Genomic DNA, 12018 nt, shown 5'->3' on the forward strand with positions numbered 1-12018 from the left:
TAGTTACTAAGCTGTGTTCAAATACAGTACCCCACGACAGAGGGCACACCAATGCTGCACGTCAGATATACACTGACTTGGATTAGTGTATTTATACAATTATATATCATCATTGAGTGCGACTAATAATAAAAAACTCACCGCCGCAGCCCGGCTTGAACAGGAAGCCAGGCAACCTGTGTTGGGACGGGGCCGCAAAAAGACAGGAAGCAGACGGGAGCCTACCCCGCGCTCCTGTGCTGAAGCGCTCCTGTGCCCGTCAGCCGGAAGATTTGAGTGTCAGCTAGCGGGGCTCCCGTGCTTGTGGAGAGCACCGCCTGCTGCTGAGGATGACCCGCTGCCTGCCGAGGGAGAGAGGGACACACGAAAAGAACCCGGTGAGTGGGGTATGAGGGGGGGGGTGTGTGCGCGCACGCGTGTGTGCCTGTGTGTGTGTGTGTGTTTGTGCGCGTGTGTGCCTGCGTGTGCGCGTCTGTGTGTGCGCGTGTGTCTGTGTGTGTGTATGTATGCATGCGTGTGTAAAAAGAGCCGATGACTGGTGGGGGGATGGAAAGTGAAAGTAACCAGCGCGCGTGTGTTTCAGTCTGTGTGGTGGCTGGCTGTGTGCGCACGGGAGCATGGGCACGGCGGCGTGCGCGCCCACGAGGAGGAATCTGAGACAGCGAGGCGCGTGGGCGATCGCTGTCTCACATTCCCCCAGGCACGCCAGCAAAAGGTCCATCGCTACGCTATCACTACGCTCGACCTAAAAAGGTGGGAGCTTCTCGAGGGCACTTGCATACCACATATTCTAGTGTGTAATGACATTTTGGCTTCCACAAACAGTCCCTCTTACATCTGACAGTGGAAGACCTGGGGGAAGGCATCCAACACCTACATAGAGTCTCGTTCCAAACTGTTCATTCATACACAAAAGACACTGAACATATAATGGAGTTGGACGGGAGGGCTCCAGTTAGGGTGAACTAACTTGATTTTACTGGTGGATGGTTGATTTTCATCTCTGAAGTACTTCAACTGAGTATCCCCAAAAATGTAGATACTTGCTAGAAAACAGCAGTCTTTATGTAAGCAGTTGGCAGGTTGATACTCCTTCAAGGGCAATTGCAAAGGGGACCACTTAAGGGCTCTACTTGGTGACTACTGGAATTGGTGCCCATCTGTGACAACGTATACAAATATTTGGAAACTTGTTTCCATACAGTTCACCCATTCTAGGTTAGACATGGCATGGGGACTTTGGGGACTTTGGGGCATAGGGATTTGGGTGTTGTATACCGCCTCAGAAAAACTCAGGATGTAGAAGGTTTGCAAGTTAATGATTCTTTCTAAAATCTATTTGGAAGGCCTGACAGGCTTAGCTGTCTGTCACGATCTTGTATTGAAACAAATCGATAAATAATACATACACCCACATATATAAATATATAGGTACATAGCAGGCCTTTGGGTGAGGCTCTCTCCTGACATTGCTTTGTCTGAGTGTCAGCTTCCATCCACAGTGTATTGCATAGGGTAATGATTCAGTCCACATCAGTCATTCCCTCTAACAGCAGAATTTCTTTTTTTCTACTTGTATTCTTTTAATTTATCCTGCATATGTTTTTGATGTAGTATTTTGTTTTGGTTGAGTCAAAATGGTGAATGCAAAAATGAGTCAGTGGATGGATGGATGGATGCATGAATACAAAGATGAGTGACAGAGTGCATGTATGATGGCTATTTGAGTGTCAGTGACACAGAAGGTACTTTTAATCATAAGCCAGACCTATTACCATTGCCAATGCTTGAACCAAAGCCTGGTGGCGCCAGAGAAATAGCATGCCATAGTGTCAGGGCAGAAGAACTCTGCCACCCTATGTGACCCGTGATGCTAGCCCAAGATGAGAGTACACTGTGGCCTGTGCCAGGTAAGCTCCACAGGAACACCATCCGTCTCACGACCAGCACCGACAACACCCTGACCAGCGCCGAACACCTGCATTTCCAGATCCACACCAACCCGAACACCACCCTCGGAGGCACCCTGATCTACCGACCCCCTGGACCACACACACAATTCTGCGAGGACATCGCCGACTTCGTCAGCCCACATGCCCTCCCCTCCGCTGACTACATCCTCCTGGGGGACCTCAACTTCCATCTGGAGAACAACAACGACCGCAACACCAGCACCCTGCTCGACAACCTCGCCAATCTTGGACTCAAGCAGCTGGTGTCCACCCCCACCCACCTTGCCGGACACACACTCGACGCAGTCTTCTCTTCCAGCACAGACATCGACTTCAGCCACACCACAGAGCTTCAATGGACGGACCACAGCTGCGTCCACTTCACCTTCAAGAGAACGACGACCCACCACCACCAGCAACAGGCCGCCCGCAGAAGCTGGAACAAGATCACAGCAGACCAGCTCGCCACCTCCCTGAGCCAGCACCCTCCTGCCAGCTCTGCGAACCCCAGCCAGGCCGCCGACAACCTCACGAAGTGGATCAGCATCTGCGCGGACGAGCTCGCCCCGCTGAGAACCCCGCCCAGCAGACCCGGCAGCAAGAAAGCCCCATGGTTCACCGACGAACTCAAGAGCTCCAAGAAGAACTGCCGAGCCCTCGAGAAAGTCTGGAGAAGGGAACCTACACCGGACAACAGGACCTCCTTCAAGCTTGCCACCCGGAAACACCACCAGCTGATCCGCGTCGCCAAGAAAACAGCATTCAAGGACCGGTTGGACAACAACGTACACAACTGCAAGGAACTCTTCAACATCGTGAAAGAGCTTTCCAACCCCAGCGCAGGAAACAACGACATCACCATCGCAAGACCTCTGCAACGCCCTCGCTTCATACTTCCACAACAAGATCGCGGACATACACAACAGCTTCACCAACCAACCAACGCACACCATGACCGAACAACCACCACCCCCCACCACCACCCTCCACGCCTGGACCCCGATCAGCACCGAAGACACCATCCGCACGATGAACTCCATCCACTCCGGATCTCCGACCGACCCCTGCCCTCACCACGTCTTCAACAAGGCCGACGCTGTCATCGCACCCCACCTGCGAGACATCATCAACACATCCTTCGACACTGCCACCTTCCCTGAGAGCTGGAAACACGCCGAACTCAGCGCTCTACTCAAGAAACCAACAGCGGACCCCACCGAACTCAAGAACTACCGCCCCATCTCGCTCCTCCCGTTTCCAGCCAAAGTCATCGAGAAGACCGTCAACAAGCAGATGGCCGCCTTCCCCGAGACGAACGGATCCCTCGACCCCTCACAGTCCGGCTTCCGAGCCAATCACAGCACCGAGACCGCCCTCATCGCCGCCACCGATGACATCCGAGCCCTGATGGACAATGGAGAAACAGCGGCCCTCATCCTCCTAGACCTCTCCGCGGCATTCGACACGGTCTGCCACCGCACCCTAGTACAGCGCCTCAGCAACATCGGGATCCAGAACAAGGCGCTGGAATGGATCATCTCCTTCCTCGACGGAAGAACACAGAGAGTCCGCCTACCACCGTACAAGTCAGAGGCCTCCGAAGTCATCTGCGGCGTCCCTCAAGGTTCATCGCTGAGCCCCACCCTCTTCAACGTCTACATGAGCCCCCTCGCGGCCATCGTACGCAAACACAACCTCAGCATAATCTCCTACGCCGACGACACCCAGCTGATCCTCTCCCTGACCAACGACCCCACCTCCGCCAGAGCCAACCTGCACGAAGGGATGAAAGAGGTAGCCGAGTGGATGACGACCAGCCGCCTGAAATTAAACTCTGACAAGACGGAGGTCCTCATCCTGGGCTCTTCACCCTCCGCCTGGGATGACTCCTGGTGGCCTCCCGCCCTGGGCACCGCACCCAAACCGACAGACCATGCACGCAACCTGGGCTTCATCCTGGACTCCTCCCTCTCCATGACCAGGCAAGTCAACAATGTCTCCTCGGCGTGCTTCAACATCTTACGCATGCTACGGAAGATCTTCTGGTGGATCCCCACCGAGACCAGGAAGACGGTCACCCAGGCCCTCGTCACAAGCCGACTGGACTACGGCAACGCCCTCTACGCCGGTACCACTGCCAAGCTCCAAAAGAGATTCCAGCGGATCCAGAACGCCTCAGCCAGACTCATCCTCGACATCCCACGAACCAGCCACATCACCGGACATCTGAGAGACCTCCACTGGCTCCCCGTCAACAAAAGAATCACCTTCCGCCTCCTCACCCACGCACACAAAGCCCTACACGACCAAGGCCCGAGCTACCTCAACAGCCGGATCAACTTCTACGCTCCCAAACGCCACCTCCGATCTGCCAACCACGCCCTCGCCGCCGTCCCCCGCATCTGAAGAGCGACTACAGGAGGAAGGTCCTTCTCCTACCTGGCCGCCAAGACCTGGAACTCCCTCCCGACCGACCTGCGCCTGACCCAAGACCCCCTCTCCTTCAGGAAGAAGCTGAAGACCTGGCTGTTCGAGCAGTAGCGGCCCCCCCCCCAGCGCCTTGAGACCCTACGGGTAGGTAGCGCGCTATATAAGTGTCACTGATTGATTCATTGATTGATAGTAAAGACTGCACCTCTGGAGTCCAGCGGTGAGCTTAGCGGGCATAACAGTTTTCCGATGGTGACACCAATAAGCGGGTGCATCATGTCATAAGTATACACAGTGAAAGTCTTGTCAAATAAGTAGAGAGAGAACCTCTTTAAGGCTTAGACAATCTCAAAGCACTACCTTTCCATGGCTGTTCTTTCTTACTCAATGTGTAGTAAACATCAGCTGCTGAAGGTCACCAAGTGCTTTTTTCATTGAGTTAAGCCAGTAGAGCACGCACATACACCCAACAGTTTCTTGGCACTGTGACAATGAGGAGGGAGAGGAGAAAGATCTCAGACTAATCCAATGCTTGCTTAAACAACAAGGACTTCAAATGGTTCCTGAACCTCAGAAAGTTAGGTTCCAGCCTTATCGAGAAAGGGAGATAGTTCCATACGAAGGGAGCCAGGACAGAGAAGCTTCGGCTTTCTGTTGCTTGAACTGAGGGCTCCTCAGCTGGCTGGCAAGAGAAGATTTGAGTGCTCAAGAAGGAATATACCTCTTAATTCTGCTTGCTACATTGACTGGAGCCTGGTTATGAATAGATCTGCAAATAATACAAGCTGTTTTAAAAAGAGTTCTCTGTTTGACGTGGAGCCGATAAGGCTGGAGACATATGTGCATGTCTATAAAATTTACAGATTAACCTAGCTGCTGTATTTCAAATAATTTTTAATTTGTGTAAAAAAGTTGATGGGAGACCCAACTACAGGGGGCCTGATTTTACAGAACTAACTTAAGACAAAATCCTAAACTTACTACCATTTTGGAATTCACAGAAGGCACTTACTCATTTGGTATTCACAGAAGTTAGGAGTCCTAACTTTACTACTCCTAAACTGGGAAAAATCCTAACTTTAAGACTTTCGTTATTCACAGAAGGCATTTAGGAGTCCTAAAGTTCGGAGTCCTAACTTTACTACTCCTAAACTGGGAAAAATTCTAACTTTAAGACTTTCGGTATTCACAGAAGGCATTTGGGAGTCCTAAAGTTAGGGCTCCTAACTTCTGTGAATACCGAAATCAGTAAGTGCCTTCTGTGAATACCAAAATGAGTAAGTGCCTTCTGTAAATACCCAAATTGGAAGTAAGTTTAGGATTTTGTCTTAAGTTAGTTCTGTGAATTTTGCCCAGGGAGTTTGCATAGTCCAATCTGTACAAAATTACCACTGCTGTAGCCACTTTCAAAGACTTGTGACAGAAGAGGAGCGACCTTCCTAATGGATTTTAATAGGCCAAAGCATGTTGCTGTGACTTCTTTGATCTGAGGGATCATGGACAGTTGATTGTCTACCACGGCTCCTAGGCTCTTGGCAGAGGCTCCTGAAATAGAAGGGGCACCTTGCTCAGAAGGAAAGTAGGTGTAGGCCCAGAGATCCGTGCTGTGATTGAGAATACATGATTGAGAATAACCAGCTCATTTTATCAGCGTTTATCTTGATGGAGTTAGTGCCCATCATGTTCCAAATGGACTTCAGGGTAGAATGAAATTTCTGGTGCATTTGGGCAGTACCCTCAAGTCGGAAGATGAGCTGAGAGTCATCAGCGTAGTTGTAGAATCCACAACCATGACTAGCCAGGGCTAAGTACAATGAGCAGATGTAAACATTAAACAGTAAAGGAGATAATGCTGAGCCCTGGGGGACCCCACTGATGACAGGGGTCTGAGAAGAAGAAAACGGGGCAAGCTGCACTTCCTATAAGCTGATATTCAACTTAGAGCCTGATCTGAAAGACCAGCCGCCTTAGACAATTCAGCAGAAAAGCATGGCTGGCAGTATCGAAGGCAGCCGATAGATCTAAGAGAACTAGTGCTGACACAAGTCTTGAATCCAACTCCCATCATAGATCATCAAGGACAGAAAGCATCACTGCTTCTGTACTGTGGGCTTGACGGAAAGCAGCCTACAATTGATGAAGAAAATGGTATGAATAAAGGAACCTGTTTATTTTCTGAGTAACAAAACTTTCTAAAATTTTGGAAGAAGAACATTTTGGAAGAAGTGGTATATGCTTCCTAGTCTCTTCTGTCTTTTATGCTGTTTTATGTCTTACACCCTTCTACTCATCTGAGATTTTCCTAGCTTCTTGCACTAGTGTTAAGGATAATTGTCCAAGCACATGGCAATGAGATAATTTTCTATATTGCTTGATTAATAGCACTGCTCCAGTATTTTGGCTCAATTATTTGCATCTGTGTGTGCCACTGCTGCTGCATTCAATGGCATTAATTAACATTATTTTCTAATGGCATTTTAGTGTGACCTCTGGAAGTACTCTTTCACTGAAACACTTGGATACCCAAAACAGCTTCTTGCATCTGTCCTCTTCATTTCCCCCATGTAGAGCTTCCCCAATGCTGTGCTGGACAAACTGATCACAGTGGTAAAGAGGCGGGACGCCTTTGTGAAGGAGCAGCTTGAAGAGCACAAGGTTAGTGGATGGTGGCGCTGAGCATTTGTAAATGGCTGCTTGAAGAAAAACTTTGGAATTACTTAAAGAGGAGGTAGCAGTGAGATTGTAGCTTTGAGATCATGGCCATTATGACTGCTACCTGCAGATACCAGCAAGTTTTCCTTGTGAATGCATCAATCATTCTCCTCCCCGTACTTCCCTCCGGGAAACATCCTTTACAACTAAACTTTTTCCACGCAGTACCTTTTTAACGCAGGAATTCCAACGCAAGTCGTTACAACTACTTGCACTGGAGGGCGCTGTAGGATAGGGAATAGTTTAATTTACTATCTAAAACCTTCCCTACTATCTACGGGGACTGGAGTTGGAATAGTAATTTAAACTATTCACTATCCAGCGCCCCCCAACGCAAGTCGTTGTAACGACTTGCGTTGTAAAACCTGCGTTGTAAAGGCATGCGAGGAAAAAGCATGCGTTGTAACGACATACATCCCTTCCCTCCAGTGTAAACACATGAATGATCGTATCCTTATGGAACTTATGGTTGAAATAATCTACAGTTATGATCCCCTGATGATCCCTTGTTTCTGAACTGTCTCTTGCATATCTTTATATTTCTGGTGATGAGGCTTTCAGAACTGGATAACATACTGCAGATGTGTGCTCCAGACCTGGACATAGTATCCGACGTACAGACAGCAGAACTGGACACAATACTCTGTGGCCCATCACATAGTCCAAACTTTCCAAATATTGTATAAAGAACTGGGTACATTATCCTAGATGAGATCTCTGAAAGGAAACGCAATGCTTAGATAAGATAAAGACAAGACTTGGACACGTCCTCCAGAATTGGAAACCAAAACCCCCAGTGAACAGTAATAAACAACTCCAAGATACATCTGGAATCTGTAAGATATCTATAAACCCATATGCCAGAAACTGGATCAAAGATAAACTATTTGGTCAAATTTTCCTCTGTGAACTGGTCTTCACCTTTCTCTCACCCTCACCCTTTACCCCTGGTTGTCAATGATCCTCAGGAGTTGCTACCATGGCCCCTATGGTTTCTAAGAACCCATGAATCCAGTCTCTTTATATCCCTGATAGGGATCACTGACATAATATCGATCGACATAATATCGACTACCAAAAATATCGGCGACAAAATATCGACAGACAGAATATCGACTTTGTATCTACAAACAGGTAAGTACAAAAATATTGAGTAAAAAATATTGTTTACAAAAATATAGTTTGTAAAAATATCGAATTTATTAAAAACAATGTTAAATTAAATTAATAATAAAAATTATTTACTAAAATATACTTAAAAATACTTAAATTACCTTATAATAATTAAATAATTAATTAAAGTTATAAAAAACATTTTTTACAATCATATTTGTTAAAACATATATATATAGTAGCATAATATAGTTAAAAAATATCCAATATTATTACCGTAGGATAGCGAAAGTGTACACTTACTATTCCCACTCCAGAGAGTGCAACAGTAGATAAGGCGTTGGATAGCGTAGAGGTAAAAATTACTATGCCCACTCCAGAGAGTGCAACAGTAGGGAAAGCGTTGGATAGCGTAGGGGTAAAAATTACTATTCCCACTCCAGAGAGTGCAACAGTAGGGAAAGCGTAGGATAGCGTAGGGGTAAAAATTACTATTCCCACTCTAGAGAGTGCAACATTAGGGAAAGCGTTGGATAGCTTAGAGGTAAAAATTACTATTCCCACTCCAGAGAGTGCAACAGTAAGGAAAGCATTGTATAGCGTAGGGGTAAAAATTACTATTCCCACTCCAAAGAGTGCAACAGTAGGGAAAGCGTTGGATAGCGTAGGGGTAAAAATGACTATTCCCACTCCAGAGAGTGCAACAGTAGGGAAAGCGTTGGATAGCGTAGGGGTAAAAATTACTATTCCCACTCCAAAGAGTGCAACAGTAGGGAAAGCGTTGGATAGCGTAGGGGTTAAAATTACTATTCCCACTCCAGAAAATGCAACAGTAGGTAAGGTGTTGGATAGCGTAGAGGTAAAAATTACTATTCCCACTCCAGAGAGTGCAACAGTAGGGAAAGGGTTGGATAGAGTAGGGGTAAAAATTACTATTCCCACTCCAGAGAGTGCAACAGTAGGGAAAGCGTTGGATTGAGTGGGGGTAAAAATTACTATTCTAACTCCAAAGAGTAAAATGATTAAAATTAACATAATTATCAATTAATCAATTTAATAAAATTAATTGTCAATGAAAATTTAATTAATTACCAAATAAAAATTATTTAACAATTAATTATAAATAAATAACACTACATAAATGAACATATTTAATTAATTATATTTAAATTACTTCCCACCCTACTCCCCTATAAACCCACAACCTGCTACAGAAATTAATTTAGTTACATTAACATAATTATCAATTAATCAATTAAATAAAATTAATTGGCAATTAAAATGTAATTAATTACAAAATATTAATTAAGTAACAATTAATTATTAACAAATACCAATGAATACATTTACATATTTAATTAATTATAATTAAATTACTTCCCACCCTACTCCCCTATAAACCCACAACCCGCTACAGAAATTAAATTAGTTAAATAACATAATTATCAATTAATCAATTAAATAAAAATCATTTGCCAATTTAAATGTAATTAATTACAAAATAAAAATTAATTAACAATTAATTATAAACAAATACCAATAAATAAATTTACATATTTAATTAATTATAATTAAATTACTTCCCACCCTATTCCCCTATAAACCCACAACCCGCTACAGAATTAAATTACGCAAAATTTAAATAACATTAAATTAATTAATTAAATTACATTATAACATAAATAAACACTTTTAACACATAAAATACACTATAAAAATTCGATATTATTAAATGTTCGATATTTTTATTAACGTATAATATGTACTTCGATATTTTGACTATCTATATTTTAAAATTCGATATTACATTACTTACCTTCAAAACGATATTTTTGATGTCTATATTCTGTCCATTCGATATTCTGTCCAGCCTATATTTTGTACTCGATATTATGTCCATTCGATATTTTGTAGTCGATATTTTGACTGTGCACCTCCTGATAGAGATATGGGCACTTTTGGCACTTAACTTTCTGAAAGGGGCTGGCAAAACAATTCTGTATAACAGTAACTGACATTCCCTCATATATCTCCACTGCCTGTCTTTTATCTATGTCTGTAAGATGCTGAAATTACTGGTAATTTTTAGACTTGCAGGATTAGTTCCATGTATTTCCTGTGATTTTGTCTGCTGCTGGCTCTCTTATGTCATTTCCTATGACATAATGAAGAGGCCATCCAGTGTGTGACATCACTTCCTGTGCCACAAAATGGTTACTGATGTCACTTCCGCGGCACCTGTGATTTTGACGAAACAACACTCGTGTGATCATCCAGTCTCTCTATCATTTGTACATTGATCTCTATTGCTCTGGTTTTCAGAGGACCTTCAAGGCCCAGGAGATTCGGGACATTACAGACAACATGATCCTGTTCTTGAAGGAGCGCGGCGGGGAGGGTCTGCAGAACTTGGGTGACTTTGACGAACAGCACATCCACATGGCCATCGCTGATCTGTTCATTGGCGGCACTGAGACCACAGCCTCCACACTCACTTGGACAGTGGCCTTCCTCATTCACCACCCTCAGGTATGGAACAGGGTGGCCAGCTACTGGTCGTCCTTCAATAATTAGCCTCTCTTGTTTTTCCACATTCTTCTCCCACATTAAATACATTCTCTGATGTTTGCTGTAAAAGGAGGTGGATTGAGGATTTGTCCCGTCTGTCGCCCTAGAGTTATAGAATTGTCTGTTGGGCCTGCCACACAAGGACTAGATCTGCCACTGTGTAGTTATGGTTCAGCTACACAGTCCATTGAAAAGACATTTTTTAACTTGCCTATAACCTTTGGCCCTCTGGACAGAAATGCACAACAATTGGCAAATCACTGGCTTGGTCGGCTAAGGCCAAGCATGCGCAATATTTGTGTAAATATATGCAGGGAAAAAAAGTTAAGTGAGGGTACATAAATAGGTTTTTTCCCATTTTATCTCCCACAATAAATTTTTCTCTATCATACAAACCAAATTGCTGATCGTACAAAGAGTTTTATCTGTAAAATGCAATTTATTATGTACAAACCCTATTTTGCGAGTCAGTAACTGTTACCGACTCACAAAATAGAGTACATAAGTCGCTATTCGGAAGGGGCGTGCCAAGGGCGTCCCTTCCTAATAGCAAGTCGCAGGGGATGCACAATTGTTCTGCGACCGTAATGCAGTCGCAAAACAATCGCAGTTTACCACCTACTTCAAGTAGTTAGTAAGCCAGTCACAAACGGGAATGGGTCCCTAAGGGACCCCTCACCCTTTGTGACTGTCAGCCAAATTTTTTTTTAAGAGCATCCCGTTTTCCTTTAAGGAAAATGGCCTGCATTTAACAACAAAAGTTGCTTTTTTACAAAGGGAACACAGACATGGTGGTTTGCTTTCCCCAGCAATCCACCATCCCTGTGTTATTGCCCATTCCCAATCGGCCGCAAATTGCGATGTGCCTCATGAATATTAAGGCAGGCCAATTGCTACCCATTGGGAATCCCTAATGTGTCTGAGACACAGTACATTTTGCGACAGCAAATTGCATATTTTGCGACTCACAATTTGCTGTCGCAAAATATTGCAATTTGCGAGTCGCAAAATGTAATGGTCATACATCTGGCCAAGGATGTACAATGCATTTTACCTGTCGCAAACAGTCTATCGAGCCGTTTGCAACCTTTAAAACACATTTTCCTATGTACCATCCCTATTTTGCGAGTGAGTAACCTATTACCGACTTGCTAATATAGGGTTTGCAAATCGCCATTAGGAAGGGGCGTGTAAAGGGCGTCCCTTCCTAATAGCGAGTCGAACTGGTATGGATGAATGTTTT

General features: G+C 44.9%; 1 protein-coding gene across 1 annotated transcript in view; it reads left to right on the forward strand.

Moving 5' to 3' along the window:
- The window catches only part of CYP21A2 (cytochrome P450 family 21 subfamily A member 2), a 104146-nt gene that overhangs the window by 73062 nt on the left and 19066 nt on the right, over positions 1 to 12018 (forward strand). Inside the window, exons 6-7 of the mRNA XM_086924528.1 lie at positions 6951 to 7037; positions 10530 to 10736. Of these exons, the coding sequence (XP_086780654.1) occupies positions 6951 to 7037; positions 10530 to 10736 (294 nt within the window). The remainder of the gene's footprint in view (positions 1 to 6950; positions 7038 to 10529; positions 10737 to 12018) is intronic.

The sequence above is a fragment of the Lissotriton vulgaris genome, chromosome 5 (assembly GCF_964263255.1).
Source record: "Lissotriton vulgaris chromosome 5, aLisVul1.2, whole genome shotgun sequence".
NCBI lineage: Eukaryota > Metazoa > Chordata > Amphibia > Caudata > Salamandridae > Lissotriton > Lissotriton vulgaris.